This window comes from Notolepis coatsorum (assembly GCF_963971535.1).
Source record: "Notolepis coatsorum genome assembly, chromosome: 15".
NCBI classification, from domain to species: Eukaryota; Metazoa; Chordata; class Actinopteri; order Aulopiformes; family Paralepididae; genus Notolepis; species Notolepis coatsorum.
The window spans coordinates 87,778,288-87,800,281 of record NC_140179.1 but is presented as its reverse complement, the minus strand read 5'-3'; the positions used below and the strand labels follow the sequence as shown (position 1 = coordinate 87,800,281).

The window sequence follows — 21,994 nt, the reverse complement described above, 5'->3', positions numbered from 1 at the left end:
ACATCCATAGGCCACGTGATCTCCAGATCCCGTTCGCGTGTACCTGTTCCGCAACAGTAAGTGACTTCCGGGGTAGGCCTGATTGGCCCCGACAGGCACGTGACGCGGCAAACTGCCGCGTCACGTGCCTGTCGGGGCCAATCAGGCCTACCCCGGAAGTCACTTACTGTTGCGGAACAGTTACACGCATCCCGTTCTCCTCTTACGTTACAAAAAAGGAACATCAGAGTAAGTTCATAATAAATGAAGATTTATTATAAAGATTACAACGGGGTGTCAGAGCTCCTTGGTAACAACAGCGACTGAGACACTTGTCATGGGAGGTGTCTACTTGGTAACACAGCTCTTTTTGAAAAGATAGGAAGAAAAAACTACAACTACACACATCACTCACTCCAGGAAATTACATACATACTGTTAAACAGGAAGATATAAACATAATGATAATAATAATATAATTATAATAACAATAATAATAATAATAGGCCTTTAGTAGGAATATCTTCAAACTAAACACTGAAGTTACAAACATTGCGTTCACTCCCATAGAAATAGAAGAAATAGAATTCCTGTTTAAATCAACATTCCTGAGCATCCGGTTTGATCTCTATAACCCAACCCTGGTACAGTTAAGATGGCTGCCATACAAAGACAACCCTGGGCCATTTGGCTGGTACAGTTAAGATGGCTGCCGTACAATTTTTGATAATGCGGTAATTAGGGTGAGGGTTTGTGTGCGGTCATGGAAATTAAAATAGATTTGGTGCATTTGTTGTTATCATGGCGACATCATCTTTTGGCCCTTCCTATCTGAGAGGTTTTCACCTGCCATTTTGAATCCCAGATGTAATGCGTTCTATGATAGACACAACATGGCTTCTGATGATGGTGTCATCAGGGAAATAAAAGGATATGAAATTAATACATTTGTTTCCAGGACACCATTATTACATTTATATTGTAGCTATATTAGCTGGACCAAAATAAGTTAACTTAATATATGGGGAAGTGCCTTTTGTATGCATTCCACTTCTATGCCCACTTTGCATCCTCTTATCAAGAAGGCAATCCCTTGTGTGTGTGTGTGTGTGTGTGTGTGTGTGTGTGTGTGTGTGTGTGTGTGTGTGTGTGTGTGTGTGTGTGTGTGTGTGTGTGTGCGTGTGTGTGTGTGTGTGCGTGTGTGTGTGTCTGTGTGTGATGGGTTACAGGCTTATGTCTGGTTGGGGCAGTAACACAGGAGCTCCACCAGGTGGCAGTCCCACCCAGAGAAGGAATCATGAGCACATCTGGAAAACATTATATTATTTATTATATTATGATATTCTATTATAGCCTGCATCATCTGAAGGAAACTCCATATATGGCCTGGTCCTATTTGGTTGAAGTTATTGGCTAATATGATAAGATAAAACAACATCATCTCTATATTGAGGGTTATTCAGTTGGATCAGATCTGTAGATGACACATATATATATATATTTATAGAGCATAGATTAAAAAAGCTGGTTTTATAGGAGATCTAGAAGGTTTGGGGTACTATTGGGCCTATAGGACATGTAGCTAGTAGGGACTAATTATAGGGTTTGTATAACAGTTCAGGGTGCCTATGAAACCAAAACTGTTAACATTTACTGTCATAAATATCAAATTGAATTCAGTTAATAACTTCTGTCTGCTCTGCTGTTCATATTTAAATCCCAAATCTTGTCCAATTAAGTAGGCAAGACCAGATACAGGTAGTCCACTGTATGGGATGGATTTGGTTTATTCTATGATAGTGTTGGTTAAATCAGCGACAGTGTGCGAGCATTATAGCATAAGGTGTATGCCAGTGGAAATCATAATGTAATAGGCAAGGCAGCATCATCCCAGTACGTTACCACTGCAGAGAGAGATTTCTTCCTAAAACATTTAAACAATCTCACTGACTTAAAAGGCCCATACATCTCCATAAATGTTCAGGGGGGAGGGAATAAGTGCTCACCCTACAGACCCCAGAAGTGCTGTATATTCTGTATTGTTTAATATAAATGCATTTTTTATTCCAATCCCGATTTGTATTTGAGATTCAAGACTTGACTTCTTCGTGTCCCTCAGTGAGTGTAATACCAGCATTCAACTGTATGCGCCACAGCGGTTTCTATCATCATCATCATCATCATCACCACCCACGCTATGCATAAAATATATAGGTCTGCGGAGAGGCACGCTGAGGAGGCCGTGCAAACTGCAATGGAATACGGAGAATCTCTCTCTCTCTCTTTACCTAATATTTTTATTCTATCCTGACACTTTTCAGTTGGAAGGGCATGCAGTCTTTTTTATGAGGCTCAAAAGGGCAGGTGCTCAAGCACCCCTTGGGCTCTATGTGTGCACGTGCCTGGTAATACCTATAGTATTTAGTGTAATAGGTATAGTACCGTATTGACACAACCATGAGATTACTTTTTTTGAACAAGTTTTTGAAGATCAAATGCTGTTTTCATAAAGAAAATAATTCTATTTGACCAGAATGTACCAACAGTAATACTAATACATTGAATAAAACAAGGTAAGCTGATATATATCTTTTAAATTAAATTGTAACAAAAATAATTATAATTTTAGTTATTTCAATTAGAAGTCCTATTTCTAATATAATTTTACCATGGTAAAGTGAAAAATAGAACCAACGGTCATATTTCAACTAGACTGCTTCATTGATCACCATGATCTTACATTTATTATTCTTTTCCTCTGTCCTGGTTGTAGCAGCCTCTGTTTTTAAGATAGTAGTCATAGAAAGGAATACATAGATACACATCATCCTAGATTATCAGGAAAGGGGCTGAATATCGATCAAAAGTTGAATGTTCTTCACCACAACACCTCCTATCAACCTCAGTTTTTAGGTGTAATTTGTGGGGGGGGGGGGGGCATTGTCTTATATTGGGGCCAATATGGTTATTTTATTAAATAAAATATATTATAGTATAAAATATGTAGGCATTAAGATTTCTGTTCCAGAATTCGATATCAACCATGTAACAAAACCCTTTATTTTCAAAGATAAGGGCTAGGGGTTGGGATGAGACTGAAGCTAGGTAGAAAGATTAAGATTAAAATGAGAAATGTGAGAATATGAAAGATTGCAAAATGTCTTGTCTTGTATCAAGTTTTAAACCAAATGGATATACTAGATATACTCTTGTGTTTTATTATAAATAGGAATGAAGTAGGGGTAAGGGGTAGGGGTAGGGGTCTGGGGTATTTTCTGTACAGATGGCTTTAGAGGAATAGCACCATCTACAGTAAGCCCTATAGGAGGTTGGTTGAACAACAGAGGTGAGAACAGACAGTCTCATGTCACACAGCAGAGAAATAATCACCCAGTCACCACAAAATCAACGTCATTGACAAGTCATTATGAATTCTAAATCATTGCCAAATCATTACGAATTCCAAAAATGTCACCACCACACTACCATGAAATTCAAATCATGAAATTTAAATCATTGTCAAATCATAATGAATTCAAAATCATCACCAAGCTGTCGTGAACAAAAAAGTATAACCAAATTAGTCTAAATTCTAAATGATCAACTCAAAATAATCCCAAATTCACAATGTTGACATCATGTTAACTTCACTCATAATGCCAAAGTTAACATCCACCTCCAGCATGTCAGTTTTTGAGCTTTCTAATGAGATATATACACACACATATATATATATATATTAGGGCTGATAAACGATGAATTACTTTTAACTTGTTAATCACACGATAGGCTGTGATTAATTGTGATTAATGCAAATTAAAGAGTACATACTGTAGCAAAATGTATCTGTAGGGGCCGCTGTGGTCATAAAGAAGTGCATGAAAAAATATGTATGGGTCACAGGGGTCGTCAGTAACATTGAATGGTGATCCATTTTGCGAATACATTCTGATGTAGCAATGTCTTTGTTGGCAGATGACTCCTTCAGACAATCTCTTTTAACGTTACTGCTACATGGCATAATTAGGCAGCATAGCTTGACCTGTGTACTTAATACTTGTTGCGTCGCTGGGAAAGACCATTCATCACTACATTGCTTATACAACATGGTACAAACGTCAGTTTGGAAACATTATATAATGCCATCAGACATTCAAGGAATGTTGATGAACACACTATTCTTCCGGTTTGTATGTCAGGAACATAAATATACCAGCAGCACTGTGGCTGGATGTCGAAGCTATAGAAGGCAGTTGGGGTCAAAAAGGGTAATGCAATTAATTGGGTGTTTTCTTTTTATATGGTTTTCAAATTGAAAAAAATGTATGTGTTAACATTGACAGCCATAATATATATAAAAGTTAGTATTTTGGCACCAAGTTCAAAATTCAAAAGTTTGTAAGATGGTACTTTTCAAAATATGATTATGATCGCAAATGCACATACAACTAATTAGTTTGAAAGCTACTTTTGGCTTGCCTTCAAACTATCCCTATAACCAAACTAACCCTAACCCTAATACTAACCAACCTAACCCTTCAAACTATCTAACTAACTAACCAACCGCCCCCATTTCAATTTTGAGGGACATTTCTGGAATAAAATCAAAACATATACATGTGCTGATGGTGGGTGTTAACTCCATTCCTAAAGTTAACTTTGCTAACTGTGCTTTCACATAATATACCAGGGTTAGATTTTGCAGCAATCTTACTCTCCGCCTTGTATAAGAATTGGGTCTGAAACAGGAAGTTTAAATGGAGACTGGGTATGAAGAAGGTGAAAGTAACCACACTATATATTCAGCATGGGGTCATCGAGGCCGTCCAAGGAATGTTTAGAATGTTTGAAAGAAACAATGGTTGCTATGCAAAAAACAACAGTTGCTATGTGTTGTTATATGAGAAATATATCAACAAAAAATATATAAATGGCTGGATCTTGTAAACAAGTAAAATACACTTTTCTAGTGTTACCTACTTTACCACTGCGCAGAAATTATTATTTAAAAAGTGATGACCAATTATTACAGGCAGTCATTTTGGAGGAGATACAACTACACAAAACATTCAGTGCAAGGCCTCGATTTATTAAGAGAAGCAGACTGGCACCAGTGAAAGCAACAGATTATAAAAGTCACTGCAGCCCCCTGTCCAAACTAAACGACAAAGAGTCAGACACCTCTACTGATTCGGACATTCCAGTCAACTAAATTAGATGGCAATCCCCAACATTCAACTAGGGTTCAGGGGTTATGTATGAGGTCATAGTTTAGGCTTTAAACAGATCAAAGATGGAAGGGATCAGGTGTCAAGTAGCGGTCTCCAGTAGCTGTCTGAGGGCTCGCTCGATGTTGATGCGGTGTCCGAGCCGCGTGACACCCAGCTCGGCGTAATCCTCCTTGGTTAGTGCCGGGAGGTGAGACCCTTCGATCTCATGTTCCTGGAATCGTTGCCGGTGTTCGGCCAGCCCCACGCTCTCCAGCCAGTCCCCCACGTCATACTTACTCCACAGGTTGAGGGGCCTCTGCCGCCAAGGCCTCAGGGCCAGCAGGGGCCCTCCGAGCACCGGAGAAGGGCAGGGGGAGGCGTGGGGGGAAGGGGAGGGAGAGCGCGAGCGGGTCCGAGCGCTGGCGCTGCGCATCACAAAGCGAACCTCTTTGGGTTCCGACGGCAGACTGAGGCTGGACGACTTCAGGATGGTCAGGCCACGCCCAGCGGGACCCAGCTGTGGCCTAACAGAGCAGGGCGGCGGGGTGGAACCTAGCCCGACGGGCCTTTCGGTACAGGGGGAAGGAGAGGGGGAAGGGCTGCGTCGGGTGACAGGGTAACGCGTGCCCGGACGGACGATGTAGCTCGCGCCATGACTCCTCTGGGAGATGGTGTGCAGCTCACCAAGGCTGGAAAACAGTCTGTAATACAAAATAAAACATGGCATTATATGACAAATGACATTAGATTGATTTAGGGATTTAGATCCCCCCTATCTTCATCTTCCAGCCAGTGTAATTGGAAATAATGTATTGTCATCTCCCTCTGGGGCATTTCACCATCTCCATCACATACACGTAGACATTAATATCTCCCTCTGAGACACACATACTTGTAGACATTAATATGTCCATGTGAGACACACATACATACATGTAGACATTAATATGTCCCTCTGAGACACACATACATCATGTAGACATTTCACCAGATGGCTCAGAGTGCAGGATCAAACATGTTGTCCCCCCTGGAGCAGGTAGAGGTTCAGTGTAGGGCTGAACGATTAATCGATTTTAAATCGAAATCGCGATTTGGAATAAAAAAAAATACAAATCGCAAATCTTTTATTTTTTCATTTTTTTATTTAACCAGGAAGTCCCATTGAGATACAAGATCGGTTTGGGAGAGGGCGGTAAGGGGTTTTAGATTGTGTGCTGTGAAGTTTAGACTTCAGAAAGGGAGAGTAAAGTACAGAAAAAAAGGTACCGTTGGGTACCGGTATCGATTCCCAGATAAGAAGAAACATTTTCAAGACGCATTTTACAATAAACCTCTGTGGGGCTGCTTAAAAAAATTTATAATTATAATCGCAAATTTTATCACAATCGCAATATCTGTCAGAAAAATCGCAATTAGATTATTTCCCAAAATCGTGCAGCCCTAGTTCAGTGTCTTGCTCAAGGACACTTCAACAAGGATGGACACACTGCCTGTTGCAGGGATTAAACTGGTGCCCTGGTTATGGGATACCAGAACATTTTCTAATATTTAGAGATGGTGTGGAAGAGAAAACAACCCCAGAGTGCAAGCCAGTGGTACAAACAATATATTCCACACTTGGGTTAATTGGAACAGTACAGCTTGCATATATTCTACCCCACAACAACAAATATTCTAAAATATATTCAACACCACACTGATGAAAATATTCTAAAATATATTCTACAACACACTGATGAATGCAATACTGCTGATGTGTGTTGGTTCTATGTGTAACAGTCCACCTGTTATGAGGTTTTCCCCTGCCCTTCACTCGCCCCCACCTTTGCACAGACTTTCCCCTGCTCCTCACTCGCCCCCACCTTTGCACAGACTTTCCCCTGCTCCTCACTCGCCCCCACCTTTGCACAGACTTTCCCCTGCTCCTCACTCGCCCCCACCTTTGCACAGACTTTCCCCTGCTCCTCACTCGCCCCCACCTTTGCACAGACTTTCCCCTGCTCCTCACTCGCCCCCACCTTTGCACAGACTTTCCCCTGCTCCTCACTCGCCCCCACCTTTGCCACCTACTGGACAGATGCTGCCATTGCTCCTCCTCCATTTATGTATTGTTAAAGTGTCATTATTTCTGTGTTGTCTCCCCATTTTGCTGTCGCTCGCTGTATATCTGTTACCCTCTGTGCTCCCGTGCTTTTGTTAAGTGTTAGTCTGTCTTTTAGTGTTGTCCCCAGTGTGTGTTTGGTCTGGTGTTGTTATTTAGTATTTTTACCACAGTTGTTTCAGTCTGTCCCTTCCCAGGTGCGTCTCGTTCCCAATCACCCTCATGTGTCAATTAGTCTGTGTATATCCGTCTCGTCTGCCCCCTTCCCTGGGTCGGTTCATTGTTTGCTACTGCTGTTTGATGTTTGATGTTTCATTAGGGCTGGGCGATATGACCAAAAACGTTATCGCGATAAAATTATAAAATTATTTTCATATAATTCGATATCGATAATTATCGTCGATATAATGTCCGTCAAGTTTAATTAACTTCTTATGCTGCTGCGAATGTCTCAAGTCGAGTTGATGTCGTCATCAGTCTGCGCACGTTAGCCGACAAGCGGAGTATCTCATGACAATAAATATGACACTAAAATACTCTCTTCCGCCACAATATATTGAAACGAGGTCCACTGTATATCCCACACTACCATAAACGTGGCCTCAGAATTCAAAACACACACATACTCGGCACGTAAATATATAAAAACAGCGACGTGCAAGCTAGTTAACCTAGCCAGCCTGTTGGTTCTAAGCGGAGTATTCCATGACAATGTGCTAAATATGACACTAAAATACTCTCTTCCGCCACAATATATTGAAACGGCGTCCACTGTATATCCCACACTACCATAAACGTGGCCTCAGAATTCAAAACACACACATACTCGGCACGTAAATATATAAAACAATGCCGTGGAAGCTAATTAGCCTAGCAAGCCTTGTTGAGTGAGTCCTACCTCCTTCCGGGTCTCGGCCATCTCCTTCACTGATTGGTTGTTAGCTGTTGTGCGTAAGTACGTCATCACGTAACGCTGGTTGTTGTTAGTGAGTGTGTTGAGCCGAGGCTGAACGGAGGAGATACTATTGGAACGGAGCCAAGCTTGGAAAATCGATATATCGAAACTTTGCGACCACGTTTCATGTTTATTTCGAGGAAATAATTTATCGCGATAGTTATCGTTATCGTTTTATCGCCCAGCCCTATGTTTCATGATACATGCTTTGCATTTCGTCTTGCCCTCGTGTTCCTGACTCCTGTTCATGTTTCCTTGACCTTTTGTTTCTCAGTAAGTCTAGTTTTCAGTTTGTGTTACCTTCTTTGTTTTCGTGTACCGTTCGTCTCGTTTTGTTAGTGTTTAATTTGTAGATTAGTTTGTACCCCTTTTCCCTGCCTGCTTTTGCAGAGGTTTTTGTTGAGCCTTGTTTTTGTCTGCTCTCTGCCAGCCTGTGCTGTGCTCTGTTTTGAGAGATTCTTTGTTTGTGCCTGTTTTGTTGCTGCACTTCAGCAAAGCTCTATATTTTGACTTCACCCCTGGCTCCACATCTCGTTCTGCCTATTCTCTCCTCGTTCTGTTCAGCAATTGGGTCCTTGACAACACAAACCATAACACTATGATACAAATTGAAATGTATCAATAAATGTTTTAATTGAACTCCAAACATTTTTGTATCTCCTAATGCTAACACCTGAAAACAATCTGAAAAATAGAGAAAAGTCTGAAATAATCAATTTTATCCAAAGCGCTTTACAATTTGTTCCTCACACTTTAGCCATTCACTCACACATTCACACACCAACGGCGGAGGCGACCATGCAAAGTGCCAACCTGCTCATCGGGAGCAATTAGGGGTTAAGCGTCTTGCTCAAGAACACTTCGACATGCTGCCCGGGAGGAGCAGGAATCGAACCGGGCACCTCCGGATTACCAGACTGGGGCTGAGTTAGTAGAGTGGATTGGGTTAATAACTGGATTCATCTAAATAATACATATTGATAAAAATACCAATATCTATCAACTTACAAAGAGACAACACATTTAAAATCTGATCATGATTGGACAAGGTTTATGTTTTTAGTTTTGTGAGATTAGCATCAGCATGAGGTTAAATGATGCAAAACTTCAAAGGGCTCCTTGCTATAGTAGAACACTTCCGTCACGTTTTTTAAATCCAAAAAAGTGTTTAATGAAAGAAAAAGGGCATTGAAAAAAAAGTATATATATACGGTGTATATATATATATATATATATATATATATATATATATATATATAAAACATCTAAATGGAGGATAATAAAATATGGTAACTTCATAGATCCTTATGGCAAATGTGTTGTCCATGAGGAGCCACATCTCGGGCTGTATAACGGGTCAGGAGATACACTAATGTGAACATTTAAAGTTCCGCCTGATGGTGGCGCTAGAGGAAAGGTCATGGGCTCACCAAAACCAATAGTCATCTTCCTCTAGGGGTAAAATGTTTACAGCAAAATGTGAGATATCTCATTCACAGACAGACAGACAGACAGACAGACAGACAGACAGACAGACAGACAGACAGACAGACAGACAGACAGACAGACAGACAAGTGGGGCTGAAAACATAACCTCCTTGGCAGAGGTAATTCGATTAATTAGTTAATACCAGTTAGTGTTAGTAACTACTAACTGTTTATTATTTAATACCAGTTAGTGTTAGTAACTACACACTGTTTATTACTTAACACCAGTTAATGTTAGTAACTACTGTTTATTAGTTAGTATCACTTTGTGCTAGTAACAACTAATGTTTATTATTTAATATCAGTTAGAGTTAATACTCTACTGTTTATTAGAGTCTAATAAGGTCTAATGTGAGCCGTATGCATGCCCGCCTCTCTTGGCTTAACGTTGAAAATAGATTGTCTTTTAATATAGGCTACTTGTGCTGTTCAAGTTGGTCATGAGCAGTAAAACTCCTGTGTTTATACATAATCAGATTGTTTTTAGTAATACTGTGCACGAGCATTACACTAGAGGTTCCAGTAGTGGGCAGCTTGAATGGCCAGGTCCTAAAACCAACGCTATAAGGAGATCTTTTATTTTTAGAGCATTAACTCTTTGGAATAACCTGCCTCAAAACCTCTGCTGCATTTACAGTAGATTCACTTTTAAAAAGAATCTTAAATAGTTTTTAACACTGTAAAGTATTTTAGTTTTACACTGTAATGTTTTTTTTAGCTATCTTAATTGTTAGTTTCATTATGCATTGTGTGTACTGACTTTTAATAATTTAGTTTTTGCAATAATAATTGTTTTTGTATGTTTTTTTGTGTGTGGACCCCAGGAAGACTAGCTGGTTGCTATGGCACCAGCTAATGGGGATCCTTAATAAAATCAAATAAAAGTTCATCCCAGTTTGTGCTAGTAACTACTAACTGTTTATTATTTAACCTCTTTTAACAGGCGCTCCCAAAATTGGCCATTTTGGTTTTCGTTTTTGAGTATAGTATTTTGCAAACCAAAATACTATACTTTATACTTATAGCACATGCATGATCCTGGTCTCTTTTGAAAGATGACATTATGAAGTGTCCGATACAATAAGGAGAACTGACTTTTAGTGCTAATGAAATAGAGTAACATAGGTCTGAACTTGAGTTGTAGAAAAACTTGTTACTCACGTTTTTCTGTAGTAGTCCAGAAGTAGTATTTCCCCCAAAATTGGGATGGCTGAATATAGACACCCTGGGTCCATAGCCTGAAGTCTTGTGTAGTATATGTCCAGATTTCATAAAAATCCGTTAATAAATTAGTGATTAGGAGCGATTCTGGTCAACTGTGTAGCGTTCTTGGTTTACTTTTCCTCATAGACTTCAATTGATTTTGGCGTTTTTTCTCTTCCTGTTTTGGCTTGTGACTTTTCACCTAGATCCCTGATTCATACATCACTTGGGGTATCATTGGAAAGCCACACTCATTGGCTACAACCCTGTCCATTAATTCTCGAGATCGCCAAATGATTGACGGAGATAGAGGCTTGAGAGTTGGGAGTGGTATTTGTGCAATACCGTGTATTTCGCCACACGCCTCACATATCGGCATGTAACTCGAGAACCGCTGAACGGATTTTGTCACCTGAAACGGCAGGCAACAAATAGGGCTTTAGTTAGACATATATGGTATTAAATAATATGCACACCCGAGCCGCTAGAGGTCGCCAAAGTGCCGGTGGGAAAATCGTCCTCAAGAGGACACACATGTGGGCCGTTGCATGTAATGTTAGTAACTACTGTTTATTATTTAATCCCAGTTTGTGCTAGTAACTACTATCTGTTTATTATTTTATACTGGTTAGTTAGTGTTAGTAACTACTAACTGTTTATTATTTAATACCAGTTTGTGCTAGTAACTACTAACTGTTTATTATTTTATACTGGTTAGTGTTATTAACTACTGTTTATTAGTAATTAGTTAATAGGAGGGTTAGGGTTAGGATTAGTGTTAGTAATTCGTTAATCCCAGTTTGTGCTATAGTAACTACTAACTGTTTATTATTTTATACTGGTTAGTGTTAGTAATTAGTTAATAGGAGGAGTGTTTACCCATGAGAAAAAACCTACGATTTACTCTCTCCACTGTCCTCCACACACCTGCAACAACACAAAGAAACACACACTATTACAACACACATGCACACATGCATGTACAGTATGCACGCGCACGCACGCACACACACACACACACACACACACACACACACACACACACACACACACACACACACACACACACACACACACACACACACACACACACACACACACACACACACACACACACACACACACAGTGTATATATATATACAACAGTGCCCAAATGTCTCCAAGCAGCCAAATGACAGACATACACAGTGTTTCTGTTTTGTTGTGCAGTCAGATTGAATTTGCAGCTAGAATAGAGTATAGATCAGTATGATAATAGAATAAAGTCTAGATCAGTATGATAATAGAATAAAGTCTAGATCAGTATGATAATAGAATAGGGTATAGATCAGTATGATAATAGAATAAAGTCTAGATCAGTATGATAATAGAATAAATTCTAGACCAGTATGATAATAGAATAAAGTCTAGATCAGTATGATAATAGAATAGGGTCTAGACCAGTATGATAATAGAATAAAGTCTAGATCAGTATGATAATAGAATAAAGTCTAGACCAGTATGATAATAGAATAAAGTCTAGATCAGTATGGCGATAAAAATAGGGTATAGATCAGTATAATGACAGAATAGTCTAGATCAGTATGGTGATGCTGATGATGATGATTATGATGATGATGATGATGATGATGATGATGATGATGATGATGATGATGATGATGATGATGATGATAGAAAAGCATCTAGATCAGTATGGTAATATAATAGGGACTATATCAGTATAATAACAGAATAGGGTCTAGATCAGCATAATGACAGAATCTGTTTTAGATCATTATGATTACAGAATAGGGTCTAGATCAATATGATGACAGAAAATGGTCTAGATCAGTATGATAGAATACATTTTAGATCCGTATGGTCTAAATAGGTTCTAGATCAGTATACTGATAGAATAGGGTCTAGATCAGTATAATGATAGAATAGGGTCTAGATCAGTATACTGATAGAATAGGGTCTAGATACGTTTAATGATATACAAATACAATCAATGGAATGCTGACCGGCAAGGAGCAAGTCTAGTCAGTTCTCTGAATAAACAAATAGGAATATATATACTCTGAATGTACAAAGAGTGTGTTCTAGTGCTCAGAGTGCCAATAATGAACGCACCCATAGTATTTAGCAGGTTGTTTATATACCTTGCTCCTCCCACTGGGCTCCGCCTCCCAGGGTCCAGGGGACTTGGCTCCTCCCCCAGAGAATGGCTGTCTTTACTGAGCAAGTGAAGCCTATTAGCCAGATCCAAACCAGATCCCGTCCGATTGGCTAGCTCCAACGCTGAACCCATCCTACTGGTCAGGTCGAGCGCTGAACCCGGCCCCTGGCCTCCCAGCGCGACAGGACGCCCACCCTCCTCCACCCGGTCGTCTCCTCCCCACAGCTTGCTCCGCCTCTGGAAGAGATAGCGTGGCTGTCTGGAGGGGGAGGGGCAGGAGGAGAAGGAGGGGAGGAGCTCGCTGTCAGACGATTGTTTGAGCAGAGGGTCTCTGAGGGATGAGTGGCCTCGGCCAATCGGAGAACGGAGGCGTGGTTTGAGGCCTGAAGAGGCGAGGTGAGGGGAGGTGGGGGAGGAGGGGGGCGGGGGCATGGCCAGGGTGATGGCGGGTGGCAGGGAGCTGGGAGACGTGGCGCTATCCAACGGATGCTCCTCTGACTCCGCCTCATCCTCGACTCTTCTTCCCAAGGAGTCTGGAGAGCCCACCTCTCTTCCTCCTTCACCTCCTCCTTCACCTCCTCCTTCCCCTGTTGGTCTCCGTGGCGACAGGATGAGGGAGGAAGGTGGGGCCACGGGTGGGGTGGAAAAGGCCGGGGGCGGGGACACCATTCCAATGCGTCTAAGCTCCTCCCTTGTCTCCTCGTCACTGGAGGAGAGCAACGCTGGGGGGAGAGTCACTGTGTAAGCTCCGCCCTCCTCCTCAGAGCTTCCTACCGTTAGGCTCCTCCTCCTGTCAAGCAGACAAGACTGGCTCTCATTCGTCAGAGCAGGCAGGGGGGAGGGCCTCCAGCGTTCAGAGGAGGGGCCAGCTGGTGATGTCACTCCCCCTTCTGTTTCTGGACGTTCCACCTGTCCTTCAGGAAAAAAGGGCGGGGTTATGCGCTTGTGTCTGAGCTCAGGGCTGGTCTGGGGAGTGGTGCGCTTGGTTCGCTGCTCGGGGCTCGTCTGAGGGGTGGTGCGTTTTGACCGTGGCTCAGGACTGCTCTGAGGGGTGGTGATAGGGGTGCGTTTGTGTCTGATATCAGGGCTTGCCAGTGGGGCGGGTGTAGCGGTGGTGTGCTTGGATCGAGGCTCAGGGCTGGGCGTGCGGGCGGTGAGCGCTCGTTCTCGCGCCGCCAAAGCCAGGGCGAGAGGAGAGGATGGGTCTGGAGACAAAATGAGATTAGAATGATTATTCAATATTTATTAGATTCAAATTGCAATTAAAACTTAAGGTGAGATAAGATAAAATAAGATATGGTCCAGTAAGACACTATTGCTCTGAAGGAAGTCACTCAGTTCTTCTGAATGGAGACACAGTCTCACTATTAAGACTGGTGCAAATACTCTAGTATTAAATAAACATAATATACAGTATAGTCTACTGTCTATGTTTGGATATAGCTACTACTAGATGTATGGAGAGAGATACATATAGTCTACTGGATATTGTTTGTAGTGCTGTCCCTGATTACTGTATGTGAGGTCATGTTGTCATTGTACCATGTGTGTCTGTTGTACTGTGTTCTGTATGAAGTCATGTTGTCATTGTACCATGTGTGTCTGTTGTACTGTGTTCTGTATGTGAGGTCATGTTGTCATTGTACCATGTGTGTCTGTTGTACTGTGTTCTGTATGAAGTCATGTTGTCATTGTACCATGTGTGTCTGTTGTACTGTGTTCTGTATGAAGTCATGTTGTCATTGTACCATGTGTGTCTGTTGTACTGTGTTCTGTATGTGAGGTCATGTTGTCATTGTACCATGTGTGTCTGTTGTACTGTGTTCTGTATGTGAGGTCATGTTGTCATTGTACCATGTGTGTCTGTTGTACTGTGTTCTGTATGAAGTCATGTTGTCATTGTACCATGTGTGTCTGTTGTACTGTGTTCTGTATGAAGTCATGTTGTCATTGTACCATGTGTGTCTGTTGTACTGTGTTCTGTATGAAGTCATGTTGTCATTGTACCATGTGTGTCTGTTGTACTGTGTTCTGTATGAAGTCATGTTGTCATTGTACCATGTGTGTCTGTTGTACTGTATTCTGTATGAAGTCATGTTGTCATTGTACCATGTGTGTCTGTTGTACTGTATTCTGTATGAAGTCATGTTGTCATTGTACCATGTGTGTCTGTTGTACTGTGTTCTGTATGTGAGGTCCTGTTGTCATTGTAATGTACCATGTGTGTTCGTGCTGGTTTAAACTTGAATCTCAGTGAATCCATGTCCTCCTCTGTGGCTCTTTCTTTCTCTTTCCGCAGGCTTTCACTGGGTCCACCATTTAGCATTTGCAGGCTTATCATTGTGTCATGAATATCCCTGGGACTTATACGGTAATACAGGTATGAGCCACATGTGCTCCCTCTTAACACTAGCACAGCCGACAAGGGGTCACATGACCCCCAGGCATTTTCAATAAATGTATCCTCGTCACTCGGTCGAGCTCCAGCTCTGTCACTCAATGACTTTTCCTAAAAGACCCGTTTTATCTGCCACAGTTTCTGAAATTTCAAAATTACTTCAGGAAAATGGAATTAGAACATTATTTCAGCTATTTCTGCCGAGCGGCCACCTCCCTCCTTGACCCTCCCTCCCTTTCTCTCTCTCCATTTCTCTCCCCCCTCCCCTTCTCTCTCTCTCTCTCTCCCTCTCTCCTTCTCCCTCCCTCTCTCTCCCTCTCTTTCTCCCTCTCTTTCCCTCTCTCTATACCTCCCTCTCCCTCCTTCTAACTTCCTCTCCCTCCCTCCCTTCCCCTCTCCCTCCCTCCCTCCCTCCCTCTCTCCATCCCTCCCTTTCTCCTTCTCCCTCCCTCCCTCATTGACCCTCCCTCCCTCCCTCCCTCCCTCCCTTCTCTCCCTCCTATCTCCATTCTAAAGGCTTTCGGGTCATCTGACCCGTTCCCGGCGGGAATTAGTGTCATTTTCTCCATGGCTGTGCTAGTGTTAAAACTATACATGTATCAGCCATGTGTGTTCCCTATACATGTATCAGCCATGTGTGTTCCCTATTACAACTATACATGTATCAGCCATGTGTGTTCCCTATACCAGGGGTTCCCAAACTTTTCAGGCCGGGACCCAGAAAATAAGGCGTCAGAGAGCCGCGGCCCAATGCACATAGTCAGGCTTTTTTTTTTTTTTTGTCAGGCAACCGATTTTTTATGCCAAATATCACTTCAATCCTATCAAGTTAGTTATTCATTTATATGTGCTATTTATGAGAGGGCTAACTTGTTGCAAAATAATAATGATAATAATAATAATAGCCTCATTAAAATACTATTGTTGCTTCGGTTGTTTTCAGCGTTTTATGTGCATAATCTGTTATTTAGTTTGAAATGTTCGTTGAAATAAGTTGATTTTTCGTTTTTGTTTATTTATTAAGTTAATATAAAACCATATAGTCACATTTCAGAATACAATAGAATAGAATTTTAGAATACAACTAGAAACACTGTCCTGGCCTGCTTCTAAGTTCAGTGGCCTGACAATTTTTTTTATTTTTTTTATTTTTTTTGGAAATCATCTGGCGGCCCTCCCGTGGCTGCTCGCGGCCCACCTTTGGGTCGCGACCCCGACTTTGGGAACCACTGCCCTATACAACATGTATCAGCCAGGTATATCAGCCCTTACAAGCACAAATGACCAGACTGTGAAACCATAATTAAGGATGGGTAGGCCTCTATAGGATGAGATGCCAAGAGACAGTCACCTACCATGTACACAGAATAGGGAAAGGACGTTTTGTTTGTTTCTGTATTTTTGTTCAATAAAGATATTTAACATAAAGAAGGTGATGGATGTTCCATTCAGGCACAGAGTACAGAGGAGGCTGTTCGAGCCCTTTTGGAGGAGAGGGAAGGTTGCTGCCCAGCGTTTATAATAAGCTAAATGAGTCAACACAGAGTGGCATTTGTTCTGTGTTACTTGAGTGAGAATAACAGTATTAGGCTGCATACAGATGAGGCGTGGAACATGGAAAAAAATTATCGAGAATCCTTTCATCTCTGTCTCTGAAGCACTGTTTCAGGAATCATAACTGGTTTAATCATAAATCGTTAGGAGAGAGCAAAGGGTTTCAAAAATAATTAGTAGCATCTCTGCATTAGTAGTTTAAACTGAACTATAAAGAAATCATTTCCACGAGGTACAGGGATGAGGAAGGGATTTAACATTCACAGGTGTTTACATTTTTATTTAATTTATTTCATGTTTTACATATATAATTTTTTGTTTTGCATATATATACTGTATATATTTGTTTTGTAAGGTTTTAAATTAGTACATTCATTTGAGTAGTGGAAAAAAGCGTGCGTGCGTGCGACTCTTGTGAGCTGTTGCAGGGGCAAGTGTGTCACATGTTTTTTGTATGTCTCTCATGGAGGTGTGTGTGATGAAAAAACACAACGCTGTTCTGGAGAAAGTTATGCACTCGTCCTCCTATCAGGCATGACCTGGATCTGACATGTCATGATGACACTAGACTTGTTTTTATTCTATGTTTGAAAAGTTTGTATGTCAGCTGTGCTCTGGCTGTGCTATTATTTTAGACATTACTCAGACACCCACTGGTTGAGCAGAGGGACATTTTTGGATAGATTAAATGCTTGGACAATGCATGACTTTTTAAATGTCAAATAAACATCATGATCACTGAGAATTTGTATTGTTTTTGTTAATCTTGAATTTGAAGACTAAGTAGAATGTGTTCCTCGTCCACGTCGCGCGCATCAAGGGGGCAAACAGGAACGTAATCCTGGTCAGAACAACGGGGCAGACTAAAATATATTTGCATTTGTTAGCCACGCTAGTGATCTAAACAATCAATCCATGCCAAAGCTAGATTATGTCAAAGGAGAAAGACTCACACTCACAGCCATCACGCTGATTTGGCTAAATGACATCCAGCCGTTTTTGTTTGAAACAACTCTTAGTCAGGGGCGTGTCATGGTTTCTCCATAGAGCCCCGTCGTACTTTCTTAGCGCTGCAGCTCACGCAGGTATAAGGGGGCAACTTAGTCACGTGACTCAGTTGGTATTGAGAGCTGACTCGAACGTGGTATGTTTATAAACAAGAAGCAGGTCTATATACACACAGGGGTCTAATACGGAAACTAGAGAAAGTGCTACCATCAGTATTTTAAAGGTCCCATAATTACTATTTATTGTTTCATAATATCAATGTGCATATGCTTGTCTTCCCAAATAGTAACAATTTACACCATATTATTAATTTAAAAATATGTTTTAAAAATATGTTTTTATGTTTGCATTAGTATAATTAGCCCAGGCTATGAGCCTTAGAAGTGGGGATCTGCCCTTTTCAGAGGCTGGATAGATCTACCATTGCCAGCCAAGCAAAGTACATCTCGTGCCCAAAAAGGTTGCCCAAAAAGGTTTTTATGCCTTATATATATCATAAATGCCCTGTGATCTTTACCCAGTGGCTTGCCGGTCAATGGGTGCAGGAAGGTGTGCGGGGCGGGGTGGGGGGAGAGGACGGCCGCAGGCGGGGGCAGCTCCCCCAGGTCGTCCACTGAATGGCTCATGGTCAGGAGCACCGGGTGGCTCTCTGACCCCGCCCCCTCCACAGACAGGAAGAGGGAGGAGCGTCTGCCCTGGACCCGCGAGCGCTCAGAGAGCACCTGCTGCTGGTAGATCTCCGCCCTGCTGGGACTGCTGAACACGCCCACTTCCAGTTTAGAAACACACACTTCCGGTTCCTTGGCACCGCCCCCTAGGAGGAGCAGAACACAACGCAGAGGTCAGCCCTTTCAGTGCTGCGCTACCAAACGGTTAACCCTTTCACCGTGGCAATACACAGAAGGTTAAAACCCTTTCACTGCCACACAACAGCAGGTTAACCCTTTCACTGCCACACTACAGAAGGACCGTCGGTAGTGTGATAGTAAAGGGTTAACCTTCTGTGTAGTGTGGCAGTGAAAGCAGTATATTTGAGAATTTCCCCAATCCGTCTCAAATGTTCCTCCCCTCGCTGGTTTTAGAAGCACATTATATCCACATCATTATCACTGGACTATATTTTTGTGTTATATTTATACATAATTGTATACTGTATTGTATTTAATGCTACTTCAAAGCAATTTTTAGGCCGCTATTTTATACTACTTCTATTGTTATTTTCATTCTATTTCCATTGCTGCCATGAGGTCGCAGGACCAAGACAAAATCATTTCACTCTCCTGTACATGAACTGAAGAACATGAACATGAGCCAAGAAACATCTGGATCTGAATCTAAACTCTGATCACTTATACTATCAGGGTTAGTTAGTAATACTCCACATAAACTAACTCAGACATCCTTTTCAGGAGCCATTGATCTTCTGCGTTGATGTTAGATAATGAGGAAAATGCATCCTATATAAATAATTCCTGCCAGTGGTCCAAGTCTGTATAATACAGCAACAGCAACAGATTGGTCAGTACTTAAAGTCCATTTTATCACATAATGGTAATAATCTATCACATAAAGACCCAAACAATAACTTTCTGTCCTGTTCTACCCTGTTAAGGTTGGTGTTACTTCTTAATCTGTTAGAGTCAACATTAGTTCTTATCCTGGTAGGGTCGGTGTTAGTTCTTATCCTGTTAGGGTCGGTGTTAGTTCTTACCCTGTTAGGGTCAGTGTTAGTTCTTACCCTGTTAGGGTCAGTGTTAGTTCTTACCCTGTTAGGGTCAGTGTTAGTTCTTACCCTGTTAGGGTCAGTGTTAGTTCTTACCCTGTTAGGGTCAGTGTTAGTTCTTACCCTGTTAGGGTCAGTGTTAGTTCTCATAACTAGTTCTTACCCTGTTAGGGTCAACATTAGTTCTTATCTGTTAGGGTTGGTGTTAGTTCTCATCTGTTAGGGTCGGTGTTAGTTCTTATCTGTTAGGGTCGGTGTTAGTTCTCATCTGTTAGGGTCGGTGTTAGTTCTCATCTGTTAGGGTCGGTGTTAGTTCTTAATCTGTTAGGGTTGGTGTTAGTTCTCATCTGTTAGGGTCAACATTAGTTCTTATCTGTTAGGGTCGGTGTTAGTTCTTATCTGTTAGGGTCGGTGTTAGTTCTTATCTGTTAGGGTCAACATTAGTTCTTATCTGTTAGGGTCGGTGTTAGTTCTTATCTGTTAGGGTTGGTGTTAGTTCTCATCTGTTAGGGTCAACATTAGTTCTTATCCTGTTAGGGTTGGTGTTAGTTCTCATCTGTTAGGGTCGGTGTTAGTTCTCATCTGTTAGGGTTGGTGTTAGTTCTTATCTGTTAGGGTCAACATTAGTTCTCATCTGTTAGGGTCGGTGTTAGTTCTCATCTGTTAGGGTCGGTGTTAGTTCTTATCTGTTAGGGTCAGTGTTAGTTCTCATCTGTTAGGGTCAACATTAGTTCTTATCCTGTTAGGGTTGGTGTTAGTTCTTATCCTGTTAGGGTCGGTGTTAGTTCTCATCTGTTAGGGTCGGTGTTAGTTCTCATCTGTTAGGGTCGGTGTTAGTTCTCATCTGTTAGGGTTGGTGTTAGTTCTCATCTGTTAGGGTCGGTGTTAGTTCTTATCCTGTTAGGGTTGGTGTTAGTTCTCATCTGTTAGGGTCGGTGTTAGTTCTTATCCTGTTAGGGTTGGTGTTAGTTCTCATCTGTTAGGGTCGGTGTTAGTTCTAACCCTGTTAGGGTCGGTGTTAGTTCTCATCTGTTAGGGTCGCTGTTAGTTCTTACCCTGTTAGGGTCAGTGTTAGTTCTTACCCTGTTAGGGTCAGTGTTAGTTCTTACCCTGTTAGGGTCAGTGTTAGTTCTTACCCTGTTAGGGTCAGTGTTAGTTCTTACCCTGTTAGGGTCAGTGTTAGTTCTTACCCTGTTAGGGTCAGTGTTAGTTCTCATCTGTTAGGGTCAACATTAGTTCTTATCTGTTAGGGTCGGTGTTAGTTCTTATCTGTTAGGGTCAACATTAGTTCTTATCCTGTTAGGGTCGGTGCTAGTTCTTACCCTGTTAGGGTCAACATTAGTTCTTATCTGTTAGGGTTGGTGTTAGTTCTCATCTGTTAGGGTCGGTGTTAGTTCTTATCTGTTAGGGTCGGTGTTAGTTCTCATCTGTTAGGGTCGGTGTTAGTTCTCATCTGTTAGGGTCGGTGTTAGTTCTTAATCTGTTAGGGTTGGTGTTAGTTCTCATCTGTTAGGGTCAACATTAGTTCTTATCTGTTAGGGTCGGTGTTAGTTCTTATCTGTTAGGGTCGGTGTTAGTTCTTATCTGTTAGGGTCAACATTAGTTCTTATCTGTTAGGGTCGGTGTTAGTTCTTATCTGTTAGGGTTGGTGTTAGTTCTCATCTGTTAGGGTCAACATTAGTTCTTATCCTGTTAGGGTTGGTGTTAGTTCTCATCTGTTAGGGTCGGTGTTAGTTCTCATCTGTTAGGGTTGGTGTTAGTTCTTATCTGTTAGGGTCAACATTAGTTCTCATCTGTTAGGGTCGGTGTTAGTTCTCATCTGTTAGGGTCGGTGTTAGTTCTTATCTGTTAGGGTCAGTGTTAGTTCTCATCTGTTAGGGTCAACATTAGTTCTTATCCTGTTAGGGTTGGTGTTAGTTCTTATCCTGTTAGGGTCGGTGTTAGTTCTCATCTGTTAGGGTCGGTGTTAGTTCTCATCTGTTAGGGTCGGTGTTAGTTCTCATCTGTTAGGGTTGGTGTTAGTTCTCATCTGTTAGGGTCGGTGTTAGTTCTTATCCTGTTAGGGTTGGTGTTAGTTCTCATCTGTTAGGGTCGGTGTTAGTTCTTATCCTGTTAGGGTTGGTGTTAGTTCTCATCTGTTAGGGTCGGTGTTAGTTCTTACCCTGTTAGGGTCGGTGTTAGTTCTCATCTGTTAGGGTCGGTGTTAGTTCTTACCC

At 41.6% G+C, this 21,994-nt stretch overlaps 1 protein-coding gene across 1 annotated transcript in view; it reads right to left on the bottom strand.

Moving 5' to 3' along the window:
* Positions 1-2,991: 2,991 nt before the first annotated feature.
* Positions 2,992-21,994, bottom strand: part of shank3b (SH3 and multiple ankyrin repeat domains 3b) — a 103,721-nt gene continuing 84,718 nt past the window's right edge. The window contains exons 10-13 of the mRNA XM_084331088.1: positions 18,573-18,869; positions 13,079-14,300; positions 11,834-11,863; positions 2,992-5,890 (exon numbers count right to left, since the gene is read on the bottom strand). Of these exons, the coding sequence (XP_084187214.1) occupies positions 5,290-5,890; positions 11,834-11,863; positions 13,079-14,300; positions 18,573-18,869 (2,150 nt within the window). The 3' untranslated portion in view covers positions 2,992-5,289. The remainder of the gene's footprint in view (positions 5,891-11,833; positions 11,864-13,078; positions 14,301-18,572; positions 18,870-21,994) is intronic.